Source organism: Palaemon carinicauda, chromosome 3 (genome assembly GCF_036898095.1).
Source record: "Palaemon carinicauda isolate YSFRI2023 chromosome 3, ASM3689809v2, whole genome shotgun sequence".
In the NCBI taxonomy this organism is placed as follows: domain Eukaryota; kingdom Metazoa; phylum Arthropoda; class Malacostraca; order Decapoda; family Palaemonidae; genus Palaemon; species Palaemon carinicauda.
Genome location: NC_090727.1, coordinates 125,818,619 through 125,839,600, shown reverse-complemented (window position 1 = coordinate 125,839,600; position 20,982 = coordinate 125,818,619). Strand labels below are relative to the sequence as shown.

Genomic DNA, 20,982 nt, shown 5'->3' with positions numbered 1-20,982 from the left:
GGTGCTCAGAGCCCTGATATCATGAGGTCTTGGTTTTCCTGGGAGAGGAGTCCCAGAAGCCTCGTAGGCCCTCCTTATCACCTGTCGCAGCCAGAAAGAGATAGAATTCTTCGAGACCGGTTTCTTCACTCGGCCTGTTGAGATGAATAAATTTTTGATCTGAGGGCGGTATTTTGCAGTCCTCTCCAGGTATTTTCTTACTGTTCTCACGGGACATAAGAGTAGATCCTTCGAGTTGTCGGATCGAGGGATGGCTGGCACCGAAAAACCCTCAAACCGAGGATCCCAACACGCTGGGTTCTGCGTTTTCGCCACAAAACTAGGGACGAACCTAAAGACAATTTCCCTCCACCCTTTGGAGTGTGAGACCTCTTAAGAGAGGCCGTGTAACTCGCTAACTCTCTTCGCCGAGGCCAGGGCTAAAAGAAAAGCTGTTTTAAGGGTGAGTTCTCTGTCTAGTACGTCCCTGAGAGGTTCGAAGGGTGGCTCTGACAGAACTTTGAGAACTCTGGCTAGTCCCCACTGCGGAACCCGTACCTCCTGGGGGGGGACATGATTGCTCAAAACTGCGGATGAGCATAGAGATGTGCCTTGAGGCTCCCAAGTCATTGCCCCTAAGGAGGAAGACTTGACCTAGGGCTGCTAGAACTCCTTTTATGGCTGGGATGGACGAACCCACGTCGTCTCTCAGGTACACCAGAAAGTCTGCAATGTCTTGGATCGACGCCCCTAAGGGCCTGATGTTTTTGGACGCACACCACTTCAGGAAGACTGCCCACTTTGCCTGGTAGACTACCGCGGAGGAACGCCGTAGATAACCCGACATCCTTGCCGCGGTTCTCGATGAGTATCCTTCTTTCTTCAGGAGCTTCTCGATAACCTCCACGCGTGAAGGCGGAGGGATCGAGGGTTTTCGTGCCACCTGTGAAAGTGAGGTTGACGCAGGAGGTCTGGCCTGTCCGGAAGCGGCCAAGGAGGACAAAGAGCTAATTCCTTTAGGTCTGCGAACCAGTCTCTCTCCGGCCACCAGGGCGCTACTAAAGTCATCGACAGGTTGGACGACACTCTCACTCTGTTCAACACTTGCCTGATCAAACTGAAGGGAGGGAAGGCGTACACATCGAGACCGTCCCAGGGATGTTGGAAGGCGTCCTTGAATGCTGCTGACGGGTCTGGGATTGGAGAACAGAACACGGGGAGTTGGACATTCAGACGTGTGGCGAATAAGTCTATCACTGGGGAGCCCCGCAGTAGGATGACTGCACGAGCTACCTCCGGGTGTAGGGTCCACTCCGAACCTATCACGTGACCCGCTCTGCTGAGGCCGTCGGCCAGCACGTTCCTCTTTCCTGGAATGAACCTTGCCGTCAGCTCTATCCCTTCTTCTGTAGCCCACTCTAACAGTTCCGTGGCTAGGGCGCAGAGAACCTTTGACTTCGTGCCTCCCTGTTTCTTTACATACGCCACTACTGTGGCGTTGTCGCACATTAACACCACAGTGTTCCCTCGCAGGAAGTGTATGAACTGTCGACACGCCCTCAGAACCGCTACCATCTCCAGGATGTTTATATGGAGAGACGCCTCCCCGCTGGACCACTGCCCTTTTGTCAAATTTCCTAGCAGGTGCGCTCCCCAACCCTCCTTCGATGCGTCCGTGAACAACAGCATCTCCGGGGGGTCGGAGGCGAAGGGCATTCCCTTCTCTGTGTTTGACCTGATGTTCCACCAAAGAAGGGTCTCTCTCGTCTTCGGGAGGACTGGGACTATTTTGTGGGGGTCCTTGCCTTGGGTCCACGACTTCTTCAGATTCCACTGTACCGGGCGGAGCCTGAGTCTCCCTTGCGGTACTAATTTTTCCAGGGAAACCAGATGACCCAGTAACTTCTGCTAGTCCTTGGCCCTCCTGGGTTGTCCCGTCAGGAAGGGTTGAAGGATACGTTCTAGGTTGGCTAACCTCTCCTCTGAGGGGAAGGCCCTTACTAACTGGGTGTCCAGGACCATCCCCAAGTAAGTCATCCTGGTGCTGGGGACTAGTTGGGACTTCCCTGGGTTGACCGTGATTCCTAACACCTTGCAGAGGTCGAGCAACATAACGCCTTGCTCCTTCAGTTGTTCCCTTGAGGCAGAAAGAAGCAACCAGTTGTCCAGGTACCTGAGTAGACGTATGCCTTTCTCGTGTGCCCATGCCGAGATCGCGGCGAACACTCTCGTGAACACTTGCGGGGCCGTCGCGAGGCCGAAGCACAGGGTCTTGAACTGCAGGACACTGGACTCCCACTTGATTCTGAGGAACGTTCTGCTGGAGGGGTGCACGGGGATTTGAAAATAGGCATCCTTGAGGTCGAGAGACATGAGGAAATCCCCCTCCCTCAAGGCTGCAATCACTGTCTTGGGGGTATCCATCTTGAAGTCCGTCTTTGAGACGAACTTGTTGAGGGCTGAGAGATCTATGACTGGCCTCCACCCTCCTGTCGATTTCTCCACAAGGAAGAGCCTGCTGAAGAAACCCGGGCCGGGGTTCTCCACTGTCTCCAAAGCTCCCTTGTCGATCATGGACGCTACTTCCTCTTGTAGCGCCGACCTCTTCAAGGGGTCCTTTGGAACCAGCCACTTGTCCCTCTGGGCTGGGATGAGAGGGGGAGGTTCTTCTAGGAAAGGGAGTCTGTAGCCCTCCTTCAGGACCGTCACCGTCCAGGGATCCGCACCGAGATCCCGCCATGCTTGCCAAAAATGACTGAGGCATCCCCCTACTAGGGGCTCCTGAAGGAGTAGGGGGCCTCTCTTCCTACCTTCTTCTGGAGGAGCGGCCAGATCTACCCCTCCTAGCGTTACCGTAGGAGGGTCTGTAGGCTGACTGAGGGCCTGCGGTGGCCCTACGGTTGGGCTGCTGCGAGGCTTGAAGCCAAGGGGCTGAAGGAGGTTCTCTTTGGGGCAGCAAGGGTGTGGCCTGTGAGGGGTGAGGGACGTCCGTTGGGGCTCTCCTAAACGTGGCCTTCCTCATAGGGGGGGCCTAGGATCTGTTTCTCTCACTTTCCTCACCTTCTCCATAGTATTTTCCACCAAATTGATGGGGAAAATGTCATTCCCCTACACGGAGAAATTCCTCAGCCTCCTTGCTTCTCTGTCCGGCAACTTCCTCACCAGTTTGCTCAGAACCGTATCCCTTTTCCTCAGGACCCAGTTCGAAGCCATCGACAGAGACTGGGATGATAAAAACCTAAAGGCCTTGCCCCCAGAGCTTACAAGATCCCTCAGCATGGTCTGATTTTCTGGTAGGGAGAGGTCGTGGGATGCCTGAAACCCCACCAAAGCGCACGACCACCAATCTAACCAGGAGGACACGTAGACCAGGTCCTGAGCCATGTCCTCCATCATAGATGCTTCTGATGGGGAAAAGCACACGGGGGCAGTGGAGGCCCTGTCTTCCGAGGCTCCCTGGTTCAGCACGGTCACCGCTGCTTCTACCGCACGGGGACCACCGCGATGCCCTTCGGGAACGTAAAAGCGCTTCTGGGATTTCAGGCCCAGAAGAAGCTTGGAGGAACTCTGGCTTCTGGGAGCCTCTGCTAGTCCTGCTAAGTATTCATCAATCTGCTCCATCCCCAACTTCATGTCTTGAGCGAGAGGGAGAGACAAAGATGGCTTTTGTTGTACCGGACTGTCGATCATCCTGGACAGTCCGGATAGTACGGCCTTTGTAGCTGAGGGCTTGGGTTCGTCCAACCGGTGATGCCTCCGAATTAGGGCTAAAACCTTACGGTAGGAGGAGATGTCGTCAGTCGAGCACTCCTCTCCTTCAACCAGGTCTTCCGTCACCAGTTCCTCCGTACGGAGGTACACCGTGACGGTGGGAAAAGCAACGCCCGACGAGCCTGCCAGTGGTATGGGCTGCCCCGTGGGGACGAAGGCATCCGTCATGGGAGTACCAACGCCCTCCGAGCCTGCCAGTGGTATGGGCTGCCCCGTGGAAACGAAGGCATCCGTCATGGGAGTACCTTGTTCCACGGGGGGCTCCGTGGATGGGGGATCCATGCGGACCGACGGGCGCCCTTGGTGCTTAAGGAAGGCCTACAAGGTGCCCGTGGTCGACGCTAAGCCTTCCTTCATACTCCTTATATCCTTCCTAAGGGAAGAAGGGGCGGAGGCTACCGTTGGGTTAAACACTACACGGGGGTCCCGGTTCGAGCCCTCTTGCCGGGCGGCTGGTCCGAAGGAGGAGATAGGAGGGTGACACAAAGAAGGCGAGGCTGTAGGGAGCCACCCGGAAGCGGCTGCGGCTGTGAAAAACCTAAACAGCTCGCTCCGGGGCACTGTGACATTCACCCAGTCCTTGGACTTACTCCTCTTCGCTTTCTTTTTAGAGGACTTCGACCTTTTCTTACCATGCCTCGAGCGGGAACGACTTCTTCTTCTTGCGGGATTTCTCCCTCTTCCTCTTGCTAAGGTTCCTGTCCTCGTCCTCTGATGACGAAGAAGAAGAAGAGTCCGATGACGAGGATGAGGACGGAGCTCTCCGACCGGCCGACACGTCCAAGACTGCGGGGGGAAATTCACGTCGTTTCTCAGCTGTGGGCGGTTGCAGAAACACAGGGGGTAGCGTAGCCGAGGGAGCTGGAGGGGACCGCGTGAGCCCTTTACAGAGCCATTTCTCCACATCCTCTTCTCCTCTAACGGGAGACCTGAAGGGAGTCCTAGGGGCCACCCACGTGGGGTCCGAAGACGACGAACTACCTTTTTCCGTGTCTCCCCCGGCGGTTGACGCACCTGAAACACGCCACGAGGCAGGGGAAGTATCAGCACTCGGTCTACCCCACATTGTATCTCCCGAGGCGACGGGACCTGCCGGCACCAGGCCCTCGCCTCCTACCCACACTTCCGCACTACACTCAGGCCCCACACATGCCTGCCCCACACTGGACACTTCCCCCACAGGAATATCAGACTCTTGGGGAAGGGCAATGGGCCTCTTCCCCGCAACGGACTTACCTCGTCCCCTACACTGGGTAGGGGAAGAAGGACGGGCGCTACGGTCTGCCGAGGCGTCTGGCGAACCCACAGGCGAAGATAAGCTGGAGTCCTTAGGCGACTTCTTAGCTGCCTTCTTCTTCTTCGTTCCGAAGAGCACCCACTGGATCTCAGTCCAATTAGCACACTCCTGGCACGTAGAGGTAGGGGAACACGCTTTCCCCCTACACGTGGAGCACAAGGAGTGGGGATCAACCTCAGACTTGGAAAGGAAAGCCCCGCAAGACTTCCCAGCCACAGGCCCAGGGCAACGACAAGGATGCTCCATAACGCAAAGCTAACACACCAAGAGACACAAGGATGTAAAGGGAAAGTGAAATGGAAACACGTGGGTAACACGCGGTAAGCACAAAGGATCGGGGGACACAAAGGGTCGCACAAGGTAAGAGAGAGCGCGGCGAGGTGTTTATCACGTCGCGACCAGAACCTTACTGGCGATTCGACCTGAGCTAGCACGCTGCCCGACCCCGGGTCGCCTCAGGGCACGTACCACACTGCCAGAGGTTGACCCTGTAGAAAACGGGAAGAGGGGGGTAAACTATACAAAAAGCTGGTCGGTTAGGTAAAGTTAACCAGTAACTCCTAAGAAGGTAGTTCTAGGTAAGTAACCGTGTTGGAACAAAATTACTTTAACTGTTCATGAAACCCAGTAAACTTAACCATTTACAACATGTTCCAATTATTTTAAGATATTATTACTACTAAAGGGATGACTCCTTCTTAGGAGTAGCACCGGAGGATTCAATTAATTCTTCCCTGCGTGTCCTTAGTCTCTTGTAGATCATTCATGAATGATGAGAGGAGGGGACAGAGAAAGATTGGGAGGAAATCATGTTCTCACCTTTGATGAAGAACTCTACCTCTATAACCATGAGAGGGTGCAGGAGGGAGCTCGACCTGTGAGACAAGCAAGACTTTTTGAGAAAAACACTTAGGGCGCCTCCTACGACGAAAAGGGGGTAATACCTCCAGGGCTCTTTTCTATTCTTAACCTTCTACTTAGAAGTACCAGAAACAGATAATTGATTGTTCCATAGAATGTGTAATTCCATGAACAGAAGACATATGCTGTAAAGGTAAAATAGCAGACTATTTTTATGATGTTTAGTTGTTGAATATGTAGGATCCAAATGGGGTACTTGAGTTCTCAAGGTAAAAGCTATCTGGTACAGTATTCAACCTGAGTTGACTTGGTATTATATTCCTGAGAAGTGTAGTTAGGTAAGGATAGCACACTCGGCGCATTAATCTCTATGACGTGGAATGGCGTCATAGCCATTGTGCTGAGGAATACGCTCACGTGCTGGAATGGCAGCACATTCCGTGACGTCAGCTTGAACTGAAATGGCTTCACTTACAGACATGTTAGCCTCGGTACGTGGTAGAACCGTGATACTCGTTGACACGTGCAGCACCAACGCACGAGTAGAGATGGTTGATACTTTGGCCTTCTGTAAACTGTTTGTACAGAGAGGAAGCTACATTGATAATATGGTCCAACAAAAATTGGAGTTTTGGATGCTACCAAAAAGGTCTGAACAACGTCAACATAAGTGGAGAATTTGGGACGAGCCAGGGGAATTCTTATGAGGAGAGTGATGCCAAGGACCCCTAAGCGTACAAGGCAATCTAGACTCGCATGAACATGTAGGTGGAAAATAGGGATTTTCCAATGGCCGCCTTGGTACATGGGGGGAAATGGCAGTCTCAACACAAGAGTTTATTGCTCTCATGAGGGAACAAGTGGAGATTTTCAACGCTTTCACTGACAAAGCGAAAAGTTATCCTGCAGAAACTCCACCATAAACAGTTCACTGTTGAGTACTTCTATAAATGGGAGGCAAGGAAAATCTGTGTTAATCAGAATAATTGGGTATCAAAGACAATGAGACTTGATCAAGCACCATGAGTGCAGAGGCCGTAACCAGGGGATCCATCTCTGAGTACCTCGTGATCACTGTCCATGGGGGTGATAACTCCAATAGCTAATTGTATATCATGGCCCTCATCATCAGTTACCGGAATCCTTAAGAGATCAGGAAAAGCAGGAACGGAGTGGTGAACATCAGTCATCGCAGAAGAGAGCTTGTGTTTTTTACTGCTACAAGATACAAGAAGACGAGGAAGGGACAAGATTCCTCGTAGCTCATTTCTTGCAGGAATGATATTTCTCTTACTGGGAGAACAGCTACTCTCTGTAATACTCGCATGGAGATTCAGTATACTGTAACACCGTTTACCACAGCACGAAGGATAGTAGAGATATGGATCTACCTCGACCCAACTCATGAAGGTGCCACGAGGGTGACAACCATCACGGCTGTAGGAAATCTGCATAACTCTAGCAATTAGACATTAAGTAAAAAAATCACAGAAAGCACTGTAAGGGTAATCCAGTGTGGAGCGCAAAATGTAATTGTAGAGCAGTTAGAGGAGAGATACACTTTACAGGATGACCAGAAGAGTGAAGCTTGCCTCGCAGCAGTGTAGCACTGTCAGGCAGTGCAGTTGCTTTGCAACCTATTATAGTTACCAGTTAAGCAACCCTTTATCTTTTGTCTGGTCATAGAAAATCAACACAGGAGTAAATCCATATAAAAGACAAAGTTTGTATTCGTGTAGGAATAAATCAGAATAAATGCTATTCTGTACAAGATTCCATTTCATATCTGCTTAAGAGACATGTGATTTACCACAGAAAATACTCGGGTCCAATGAAATGCTACAATTTTTTTAATTACATGTAGACTGACATGGGTATTAAATTTAACAAATTTGCCTTTTCTGTACCTTTTAAAGTCTGTCATGAACATTTCAAATAAAATAATCAGGGCCTCATAGGGTACTTTTCAATTCAGTTTCTTGATGATCCAAAGAAAAATAGAAAAAATATAGTAAATAATACAAACAATACTCTTCTCCCTTGATATCTTATTTATAATAGTAATAAAGAAGTGATAATGAAGTATTTCCCAAAAGCAGGAGCAAAAATATTTTATTATTGAAGTAGATAACCAATCCATTTACAAAGTACCTACAGTATAGGTTTGAAGGTTGTTCTTATTATTTATAACTGAACACAGAACACTACTACTCACTGAACATCTTATTGAAACCAGCCAGTTATGGTAGCCTCTGTGTGCTTTTCTTTATTTGTACAAGTGATTTTACTGAAAAAGAACAACATACTTTATATGAACTCTACAAAAAGTGCTAATATTACATACTGTACTTGTGACTTATATAATGAGGTTAAAGGGCATGTTCTATACCACAGAAAACTGACTTCTCAGACTGATGTATGTATAAAGGCAGTTCAAACTCATAGGAAATAGGGTCATGCATAAAAAGCCTTTCCCAAGCTTAATAAGAAAGAAACTTTTCCATGGGAAGACCAAAAATATATCGTATGAAGTAAACAAGAAATACAAGTAAATTTATACATGACAAAAAATTCAATAACAAAGTGTCCTATATATATATATTTATATATATATATATATACTACAGAAATATGGCAGTATACAACTCCGTCTTTATACACTCTGGGCCACACCGACCATCTGTTGTTTTATATACAAGAAAAAACTATGACAATATTTTCTATACATGACTTGACTTCAATCATAATGAATGGGGAGGGGGGTTGATAATGCAATACCAGATAAGTGACTAGGTCCTAAAATCCTATATGAAGTGCAATTCAGGAGGGTCATTAAAGGTAGTTTAGCAACTGTATACAGAGTACAGTATATGCAGATGTGTATATACTATATATGTACAAGTCACCCTTACCTTTCCGACACCATTCTGAACCAGAAATGTCAATATTCTATTATTATACACTTCATATGGGGAAAAAAGGTAAAAATAGAAGCAAGTGGTCAAAGCAGATGGCTTTGCATTTTGCTAAACAATTTTAATGGTTAACTGGCTACCTTGGTATCTTTTTCAGTATTTAACCTACAGAATTGAGTAATTGGGATGGTGTAACCAATATGCTATTAAGAACAAAAGAATTGTTTAAAAAAGGCACAAGAAACACAAGTAGGATACAGCATTAATAAACACTCATTATCACAGATAAAAAAACCAGGTACGGCAACATATTGGCTACACCTATAAACATTTCACATAGTGCCAAAACAGGTGAATCAAAAGTAATATGAGCTGATACAAAGCATAATCATCATACCAGCACATAGGACTTGCTGCCTATACATATGGTACATACAGTATATTCATCATGGTATGATTCTAATCTTGACAACTTTCGCCAGAATTTACGTTACTGTTTAGAACAATTCATAGCTTGCAAGCATGAACATTTCTTTCATTAAAATCAATGACTCAATCAAAAAATCTTATAACTGCTCATACTGCTCTTGCATGTGCATACAAGCCATGGAATTTAATATCTGAAACCAACATCTCAAGAATACCACATTCCAGGTGACTGATATTTGCAAGGCAGTTCCATGGGATAAGATGTTATTCATTCCAACAAATGAGCCCCTTTACAGATGTGGAAGACTAAGCTTTGTAACTGCATCTCTATCTCCACTACACCTATGGAAGCAGTTTAATCTCACTCGAAAGATGCCTTCTGCACACATAATCAATGCAAACCAATGAAAAATCTTTGCCCAACTTCATTCAGTGCTCAATTCAGTCTTCCCTGGCAAGCAGTTATAGACAAAATCCTGTCAAAATTTCTTTTTCTTAGCTATTTTAAGGACTAGGTCAGAACTTGCATGCTCAATACCCATTTTCAACAAAATGGGAGTTACTGCAGCAGTTATTTATATATACAGTACTAAACTATTCATTTTCCAAGACATGATTTATAGATATATATATATATATGGCATTAAACTGTTCATGCTTTCCAAGACACGATTTCATGTGAAAACACCCACAAAATTAGAGAAAGAAGGAAAAATCTTATGCTTTGGAAATCTTCCGACAAAGCTGAATGTTTTCAAGTTTTCTAGCCATAACATCCAGTGTAAATATTTCAGTTCTAAATAACTTCTTCTAATATAGCACTATGACACTTATGGACGATCCTGTAATTGTAGTGCTGAATAAATTGCACAATAGTACCCCAATATGTTCCTTACTATTTTTGCTTTGAAGTCTGTTCAACACAATATTCCTCCCAACATAATACTTTATATAAAATCCCTTGTCTGATATTCTAAATACTGTATCATTATTTGTATAAAACTTTAAAGACCACTTTTCATAAAATGGAATTTATGAAATTTCACACTAAAATAACTAACATTATACATCCTAGGGAATTTGGAAAATAAAAAAATCAAGATTATCATATTTCATTTTGGCAAGTGCCTAACTTTCCTCTGAGAATAAGGAATATGTTTCAATTATTTCCTGCAACTAAGATACAATTGTATCTGTATGACTTGATCAAATACACTGCCTTGTTATTTTCACCTTTAGAGATGGTACAAGCTTTTAAAAAGTTCAATGTAATACCTATAGTTGATGTATATTCCCCGAATCGTGTTTTTTTTTTACTTCTCAAGCATTTAGAAAACATAATTGAAGTGTTACACATTGCCTACCAAAATCATAAAGGATGGTGCTGAATACTTTCTCTTTTCCTTACATCCCCTCCTTAAATAATGCTATGCCTTAAACTTTATTTAAACCTTTTAGTCTTAAAACCTAAGAATTTCATTCAATACTACCAATATACAGTAACACTTTCACCAGTTGTGATTTTACTTCTACTATAAAGTTGTCGTTGAAATTAAGTGTGGTTTTGTAAAAAGAAAAAAAAAAAACTATAAATTCTCAGTAAATTTCTATGAACAAAAGCTTACCTAGCTGTTAATGTTATAATACATGCAAAAAATAGTAAGTTACAATTTACCTTTTGATTTAGAACTATAATTAGGAAATCTGAAAACATAATCATCTATCACTTACAGCAATAGTTCCAATATTTGATTGTCCCCAATTTGAAACCTATACGCAAACCTTTCTAAGATTGATAAGGCATGTGTAAAACAAAAACTTATCGATTAGCTATGTAAAGATTCCATTATAGTGAACATGACAGGGAAGTGATTTCAAATTTTACAAGCATAAACTAAAAGCATAACAGCTATGTATAAGGGCATAATTATTCACCATGCCTCGGAAGCTAAAAGTGACATCTACAGTGAATAATTACTCAAGACTTGCATCTAAGGTTTCTGAATTCAAGTGTAAACCTCATTTAAGCACTTAAAAGAAAGCGCTTTCACCTTCTTACATGCATCCCTCCCCAGTAACAAGGCCATCAATCAAAGAGATCTGAACAATGTCTTGGAAGCCTGAAAAAGCTGAATGTATTACAGTTACAAGACAAAAAACAACATTTCAAAATATTAACATTAACCTCATATGCTTTCTGACAAACTAATGTTACTGTACATGAATAATATTTGCTTTGATTTTTACTTTATGGTGATCATTTTGTTATGATCCACTTCTTTCAACTCTTGCTGATAAAGTTTATTTCTAAAATAGTTTTACACACACTTGGAGAATGAGAGACAATCAAGGTATCAAATTATAAAATAAATCTTTTGAAATATTAATAACTACTAAAACATTATATAAAATCCGAGTACATATCTGAATGAGAGCATAATGGCTAAAGCAGATTTTAATGCTATCATGTGAAGGTTGGGCATTTTACATAACGAACACAACTTGAAGGGATACAGGTCAAAGTCGATAGCATTTCCTAGATGATTTAATACCCCAAAAAATTTATATTTCTTGAACCTACCAAAGTTGTCCACATGTGGCCTTATTTTAGTACGAAAATTTTTATGGAAAACCAAGAATTTATACTTAAATCTCTGGAAAAATTCTGTAGAATTGTTTTGAGTCATCTTTAACAGTGTGTTATAGAAACACCACTCAAAAATAATCAGACATGTCATCCTTCACAGAAATACAAAAAATAAAACTATCAACCATCATTTAGAGAAAGCAGCTATTACAACTGTTCATCAGCAGGAACTTTTAAACAAAGGATTTTCAGAAAAATACTAATTCAACAGATAAACATACCACGGGAAGTTGCAGTGGCACTGCAACAGATGATCTTAAATTATCAACATAACAGTATAATATGGATTATATAAGAAATGATAAATCTTACATTAATTTGTGCAATAAATAAATCCTTTTATCAGACACATATATTAAGGTTCTATTAAAAAGTAATAACAAATCTTGGTATTCTTTCTAGCGGTAATTTCTTCCATAGCAGTCTCTCCTAAGGATGACGAGCATAGAAAATAGTATGAAAAACCTAGACCACACAAACTGGAAGTACTGTGATGAATATCCATACATTTCTCGCTCATGTATAGTTTTGTCAAGATATCCCTTTTAACTTTTGTTTCCAATTCAAGGACTAAAACAGGAAAGAAGAAGGGACATCAATTAAATGAAATGGTTGTGATAATCACATTTCAGTGAACTTGTACTATAACAATGCCACAAGTGACTTACATCCAAAGCAAAATGCTAAGATACATTACATCAGAACTAACATTACCTGCATGCAAATAGGTAGATTCTTCTAATCTGTTAACAGATCCATACTTCATAACTTTTCAAACAAATTCTAGAAAATGCCAACAAATGAGGGTCTGATGCTGCTGCATTAATAAGACCTGGCACACAGCAAGTAGCTTAACGCACACCTTTTTTTAGATTCCTTGTGTGCATATTCCCTGAGGGTTGCAGATCCTTGAATGCTATGCCATCATCAACACCATCAATGACAAAAGGTGATTCCATTTCATGAAATGAATGTACCCTTCTTTGCTCAGATACATATATAAAATGGCAGTTATTAGTGACATGAACAATGAGTGTGACACTTCTGAAGCTTTACATTATGAAAATGATAATGGTGATCATGATGATAGCAAAATGAGCTGGCTTATGGCATCCAAACTGCACTAATATATTAGTCATTCTCTTTTCACCTCATACCAGATTCCCAAACACCAAAGCCACATCTATGATGGTGGGTGGTACTCGGTAGTTCCAGTGATGGCTGAGATTGTGTCGTAAAAAGCAGTGATGAAGCCCAAGAATAAGATGCACAATGGCAATACACTCAGTGCCACGGCCTGTTTAAAGAAACAAGAAAATATAAATGGGTTACAAAATCTATTATGGCTTTGACCTTTATAATAAAGTCCTTGTCATAAATAAATGAAACTATTTGTTCTTTTTATCATATCAATTGGTCCACCACATTGCCGTTATCGCCAGCCACAAAAGACAACCAAAATGTAATTTTAGTTTACCTATTGGACCCTTAAATATATGTATTAAACAAAAACCTCACTCTTTATGGCAGCTTTAAGTGGGGGAATAAAATTGACAGGGTTGGCAGGAAGTCTTTCATATTGATGATCCTAACTTTATATAAAATTACTTATTTTAAGGTTTGTCATAACCCTTTGAGTAATAGGCACAAATACTGAAGGTTCCAATATGTGCTTAATTCTGCAGAAATTGTCTACACAATTCTGCAGAATTTTGGTCTTTACATAATTCTGTAGAATTCTAGTCTGCACAATTCTGAAGGTTTCAAGTACTTAATTGATTCCATATAATTCCAGTGCTTACATAATTCTGTAGATTTCATTACTGTGTAGTAAACTCATAAAATCCTGGAATTTACTCCCCCAGGATTGAAAAATAACCCTTACTTTCAAGAGAAGGAGTACTGTAAACAATACTTCAGAAGACTACATCTCGCTATTTAGTACCCATGAATGATTAGTGAAGACAAATGATGATCAGAGTTCATAATTTCTCTTCCCAAGTGGAAATACCTATTGTGACTACCAGCACAAGTGGAGGTAAGCCAAATCACCAGTAATAAAGATAAAAATGTGCTAGAACTTAGCATACACATTATTCTATCAACTTTGACATTAATTATACTTTTAAAAATAGACAGCCAGGATGAGAGCAAAATGTTACCCTGCTTCGCTATGTTATTAAATGGCATTTCTTATTATAAGAGACCAGTGGTTTTGACGGTTCATTTAATGGTGCGAGAAAGGCAAAATTTTTATATTGGTGTTGACTACCAGTCACCTGAATCCTTGTGAAAAGTCAGGAATGAGTAACAATTCCTTATATGATCTTCGCTGACACCACTGGTGTCAACCTATGCAAAGGAGTAACCTTCTATGAAATGAAGATAGATGACCATGACATTCTGAGCAACAGTGAAGGAAACGATGTCTCCACTTGGCAAAAATTTCCAGTTCATACAGGAAAGCATAAGTATGAATGATCAAGAAATTTCCTTCAAGGCAAAAAATTTCCAGTTCATACAAGAAAGCACAAGTATGAATGATCAAGAAATTTCCTTCAAGGCATTAGAGAACAGGGGTTGATATCTCCTTAGGACACAGACCTGAGAAATATTCCTTGTTGCGATAAAATAGAACACTATAATAATCGTAAGCCCTAAAATTCATAATGTCTCTTAATTTTCTCGATAAAGATATTAAGTAAGAGAAAACATGAAGACATCAAAGACCCCTTAAATGATGTGGCATCTGAAATATCGTAAATGCAGCTAGATTTACAAGGGATGTACGGTTTGGAAAGTAGTACTTAAGATTATTCCCCAAAAATCTTTGACGGTCATGTTCTATAAAAGTCAGAGAACTACGGTCACAAAGTCCTGCAACCAAGTTAGCAAAAAGTTTCAATTCCTTCATGATTGTCGACCAACAAATGGTCAGCTAAAAGCAAACCTTAGAACTAAGAATAACTTGTGTACTTCTGCTTTATATGAAATGAATAAAAGATGTAGCATTATTCCTCGTCTCATAATGACAAGTCTCATCATCTGTGGCCACAGACAGCAAGAATTCTGGTATAGACGGGGTGAATTCTGTGCTGTAAAAAAACTAAAACAAAAAACTAATACATTAAGAGGAAAGTATGACTCATATTATGGAATGGCAACAAAACTTAAAATTAGTGGGTTCTAATGATAAATAAGTTTTAGGTTTCCAAAACATTATTTGTTGATACAAAACTTGTTATAAAATGCATGAATAGCTAATTAAATGAGAAGACATATTTAAGCAAAAAGGATATAGCATAGAAAATAAATTAAAAGTTCAGAAAACCTTCATCCCCAGGAGGATACAATACTGCACAACATGGGCCTTTTCACACAAAAATGGAAAAAGTTATCTAGCAAATGGAACACAATCCTGAACTCTAACTACTCAATAAGTAGAGTAGTCAATGTTATGCAATGCCTGAAAATGGATTCTCCTAACAAGAAATAGGCAAAATGTTAATAAAGTGTGAAATTTACTTGAATCTAGTTTGAGGCAATAAATATGGTTTGAACCAACATAGCAAAGACGATTTTAATAATAAAATTTTTAATCTTCATATTGCTTCTTCCGAAGCTTGGCTTAATTGATCTTAACCCCTAAAAGTTTAATCCAAAAAACACATGCACTTAGTAAAGGAATGAGCAATCTAGTGGTAAATGGTAACTGACACGCCATTCTCTTTGTCACCTGAGTTTCAAAGTCAACATTATTCCTATCCTCTGACAACATGGGGCAGTGGGAGAGAGAGCTAAAAATCAACTAAACTAGAAATTATTCAAGACCATGGCTTTGCAGCCATGATGGGGATTAGAACCTAGCAAATTTCATAGGCAAACCATGATTCTTTAAGATAATGTATAGCAAAAACCTCACTTGTTATACCAATGAGCTGCTGCTAAAACTCATTTCAAAGAAAGACTTCTAGAAAATTTAAGAAATTGATGGCCTATTCCAATCATATACAGTACCTTCACTTTCAAACCTTGCGACCAAATTTGAAATTATGAATGATATCGCATTTTAGGTCATTGGGGATTAGTGACCTTAATCCCAGAAAACAAAATAAGGATGCTACCTCTGATAACTGAAATATTGTCCAAATAATACTGAATGGCTCTTACTAGCCAAATAAACCTATTTTTGCTGGAATACTTCATCCATTTTCAAGAAAATAAAGGTGAAAAATTTGAGTCAAATTCTTAGCCTTAATATAATTTTTTTTGGCTCTGAATGAAGACAAAAGGGACAAAATCATCTTGTGTTTCCCAGACTTTTTCAACAGACTATCCCACTTGTGTATTTAACTTGAGTAGCCAACAGGAAAAGGGTTTTAACCATGAGATCTTTAATAGAAATATTCCAAAAGTTCAAAATTCAGAAACAATACAAAAAATAGATTTCAAAATATGAAATATAAGTATGAAGACAAATAGAATTTCTTTTAAATACTGAAAAACCACAACAAAATTTTACAAAAATATCCTTACTACTGTAACCCTTAAAATATTGAACGATATACTATAATACAATCACTATAATGTGTGAAAGGAACATATCTAATTCCCAAATGCTTGAGCAAGGAATTATGCATTGGACTAAATCCCTTAATGGTTGAAATTGAATATTTCTTATAAAACATTTAACAAAATCCCAGATACAACTAGTTACTGACAGAACTCTTAGCTTTGCACTAATCAAAATAAAAATTACATTGTCTTCAGAACCTATAATAAGACAGTCAGAGGATTTCAAAACCCTTTGTTTCTGAAGATACAGTGTATAGTCTCAATTTGACCAGATGTAGCACAGATGGATTTGGATGAATCACCTTTAAGAAAAGTTGATTGCGCATAACAGCTTTGTATAGTAACATTTTTGAACACTGCTACAACAGGTGCCGCAGTTCTGTGAACTATTCCTTCTATGGTCAGAAAGGCTATTAACATCATTCTGCTGTTTGCAGACATGACCTTGTTTCACACCTACTGAATCATGATAAACTGTAGGGGTATGTAAAGCACTCTTATTTCTCAATTGTACAACTAAATTACAGTATCGAAATATGTTGGCAAATAAGGTAAAACAGAGTACTGGAAGTATTTACAATATCGAGAGGAGAGATATAGGGATCTAGGTTACCATATCGGTTAACGTCCTGCAAATTCTAGGTGGCTAAAAGATTGGCTAGAAAAGTGGGAGACCAATGTTATCTTTATTGAAGAGCAAAGTAAACAGAGAATCGAGGCCCAATGATAATAAGTTGGATCTGGTAGATTCTGTGTATCACTAGACTTTACAGAAAAGTGCATTAAAGCACCTAGTTTTTATTTGAGGAGTTAGGTTAGAGCTTGAAATAATACTCCAAACCAAGAACTACATGAATGTCTGAGGTACCACTAAAGAAGATATTGGCCTTTAAATCCTAATACCCTATAGCAGAAACTATGCATCAAAAACAAAGCCTGAAGAGAGAGCAGTGCCATCATTCCCTCTATAATCAATGCACCTTGCCTTTTCTGTTTAAATAAATAATTCTAAAACATTAGAATTACCTGCTAAGAAAGTAAAAAAATTAATACAGTCTGCATATGTACAATGTAGTAAATAGGCGTAATGATGTACTCGAAGGAGGACATTATAAAATAAGCAATAACAAGATGCAAAGATTTAAGAGACTAAATGAAATTAAAATAACAGCTATACTGTACTTCATTAGTGATAATACAAAGACATCCACAATAAAAATGGGGAATTGAGATGTTTAGAAGGTAGTTTTAACAATTTTTAGAACTACTTGCACATGCTTCCAAATGGCACATTAATTATGCATTTCTAAGGAGACTATTGAATGAAACGCATATTCTACGCAATGTCACCGCCCGAAAAATAGGGATGTAACAATGCAAATTGAGCTTTTTCTTAGTTTGACTAAAGTTCTTCCCCGAGTACAAATAATCCACTAAAATATCCACATCATCATAAGCAGACTTGTAAGGGTTATAAAAGCACTCGTGTTAGAATTTACCTAACTAAAGCAACCCTGTGATTTGCAAGTGAAAAGAAATGCACTGTCACTCACCCTGAACATAACATGATCACCCATCTTTAGCGACTAGGTACAGTATGCGGAAAATTAAAGGGTTTAGCTGCATAAGGATCTAAAGTGGTTAAAAGAAATGGAGACTGTACGAGAGAAACACGACTCTGTAAGACACAGTGAACATTCAAAACCCTTACTGAAAGAACATTACAGTAGGTAACTAGAGTGCCAGACCCAACTATGGAAGTCAGGCTAGTATAAGCAACCGAACAGGTAGGTCAGACTTGTATATCAGTAGGCTCACTGACCTGAGAATAACAAAAGAATCTAAATAAACTAAGATCTAAAAACTCATAACTGACTTGACAGTTAAGAGAGTATTTGCCCGTCATATCATTATCCACTCCGTAAAACATAACTAATTTATCTACTCATCAACTTGTCTAGCTTTTCCGGCAATTATGAAAACTAATGTTAGTTGTTCTGTTTACCATGTTGTATTCTCCACAACTGTATTTAATAGTGTGTTTTCCCTATACAAAAAATAACAAATCTAGTAGCTTAGATAACTTAAATTGTAATACTATAATTACTTAAATGGACAGAGGATATGTCTTTATTAATAAAGACTGTCTTCCTTATGTAAGAATGGTAACAAATCTAGCAGGAAAATTCATTAAAACTCAATAAAAAATTATAGAAATGCTAGAAGTGATTACCCATAAAAAGCAACAGGGGGGTAGGACCACAGTTACTGTTTCCAGAGAAGATTCACTAAACTCTAAAACTTAAACAAAGAAAGCTAGTGATGTGAGGAGCTTATGAAGCTCAATTACCATTGAAAGTTGGCTAATCATATGGAAACTTCATTATTGTTGCTATTCCCACAACAATCGACCAGCCTAGCCTTCCTTGGCTTTTTCCACTAAACTAACAGCAAGTTTTCTTTTTCAAAGTTTGCACTATTAACTTTACAGGCAGCCATTACAACGTACGATCCCATAAGATGTACCATGAGAGAAACATCTTTTCATAATGTAAATTAAATCAAAGTATTGTATTTGGCACGACACGAGGGGAATGCGGATAACGCACTTCTAGGAATAATTCCTGTGCATACTTCAAATAGTAACTGCTAAGAAAACTCGGGAAAGACATTCTTAATGCGCAGTAATACGCAAACAATCATCTTACCAGTCTCCAGCAACTATGAAAATTAAGAAATGGTGTGTCATTTACCACTTACCATTAGAATGCTCATTCATTTACTAAGTGCATGTGGTTACTGAAGGGAAGAAAGAGGGAAAAGTTTAAATTTTTATGTGTTAAAAGTCGATTATGCCAACCTTCCTGAGAAGAAGCAATATGATCATCAAGAGAGGTTCATAGAAATATCAGCAACATCAAAATATGAAAAAGGTAGTTATTAATAATTTACTCCTTATGGTGCCTGCAAACCAAACAAGGTGATTAAATTACCTAATTAATGTATATATAACTTTCCATCACACACTAAGGTGACAGGGGCAGAAAAAACTAATTTGAAGTTATCTTGAATGATAAGCAAAGGAAAATGCATTAATAATGAGACCAAAATGACCTTGAATACATTTTGGAAACAGTAGCAACGGGTCGACACAAAGTGAGGTAATCAATTAATACACATACCGGAGGTCTAATAGGCACAGTATAACTACTTTCTTCTGACTGACAGACAAAAGGCTGGTGATCATGATAACATCTTGGATCAATATATTCAATACAGTACAATATATGTTTAGAGGGGTTTGCAGCAAAACAAAAAAGAACTAAAAAGATAAAGCACTTTAAAAACTTGCAGAAGTTATTAAAACAGTAAAAGTAAAAGGAAGGTAAATCTAATTTTGAACGTGTTACAAATAATTAGAGATATTTGGCATAAAGATAATAGAAATATACTGTACATATCAATTTACAAAATCTATCTAAATAATATTCTTAAAAAATCAAAGATAAAAATTAAAAACACAAATTGAAAAACATGTATTAATGAATTTAGTTTCTCATAGAAAGAACACCAGAAATAAAAGAAAAACCTCAAACAAAATTAGTAGCCATTTTCAAAAGAATGCTTATAACTTGCAAGGCCAAATTATCTTGAACTGCAAGTTAGATAGCCAAATACTTTCTTATGCAACTTAAATTGCAAGACAGGTTTTAATTTTACAGGACTTGCAAACGAATTTTAAATTAACAGTACTTTTCTTGAAAGATGCACAACCATTAGTTACCTAAGAAAAGTACACAGCACATTTCCAACAAAATTCGGAAAATCATATCTGATAATTGACGATGGTAGCCCCAAATAGAACTACGTCCTCAGTAATATAATTCATGGAAAATTACTTGCATTACAAAGGGTGTATCTAAATCATTATTCCCTGTGTATAAAAGTACCTACTGTTGTTATTGCCAAGGAATTAATTTTTGATACCTGATAATGTTATTTCATTTTAAGCATCATTCTTATGTACCCTACACCTTTTACTACCTAATTGTTTGTGGTGTATACATATTTTTTAGAAGAAAATAAGTCTAAATAAAATTTCTACTCCAAATACTGTATCAGATATCGATTTAAGAACAGTAAAAAATAAAATTTCATGGTGAAATTTATTATTTCCTTACATAACCAATATTCATATGCCTATAAGCTTAAAGAGCCAGCTTTTGACAAGACGGTGGACACAAAAGTTTTTGAGAAATTTGAATTGTCTAACCATGAGTTAACACCACCTCAACACTGGATGCCAGTACTGTGAACAGTCCTAGAGCATGTTTACAATCTCCTCTCAGTCTACTTCTAATCCCACTAGATTGTGAGGAAGCTGGAGGGTATCTATGAATCTTCCCAAGAATTTATATGTGGATTACCACATTCAAGGGTAGTACAATATACAGGTGTGATATCTAAATCCCCCCTGAATGTGCACAAGACATATAAAGGAGAGAATT

At 40.0% G+C, this 20,982-nt stretch overlaps 1 protein-coding gene across 1 annotated transcript in view; it reads right to left on the bottom strand.

Moving 5' to 3' along the window:
• Window positions 1-8,004: 8,004 nt before the first annotated feature.
• Slmap (Sarcolemma associated protein) overlaps window positions 8,005-20,982 on the bottom strand; it is a 173,869-nt gene continuing 160,891 nt past the window's right edge. The window contains exon 27 of the mRNA XM_068366299.1: window positions 8,005-13,196. Within this exon, the coding sequence (XP_068222400.1) occupies window positions 13,083-13,196 (114 nt within the window). The 3' untranslated portion in view covers window positions 8,005-13,082. The remainder of the gene's footprint in view (window positions 13,197-20,982) is intronic.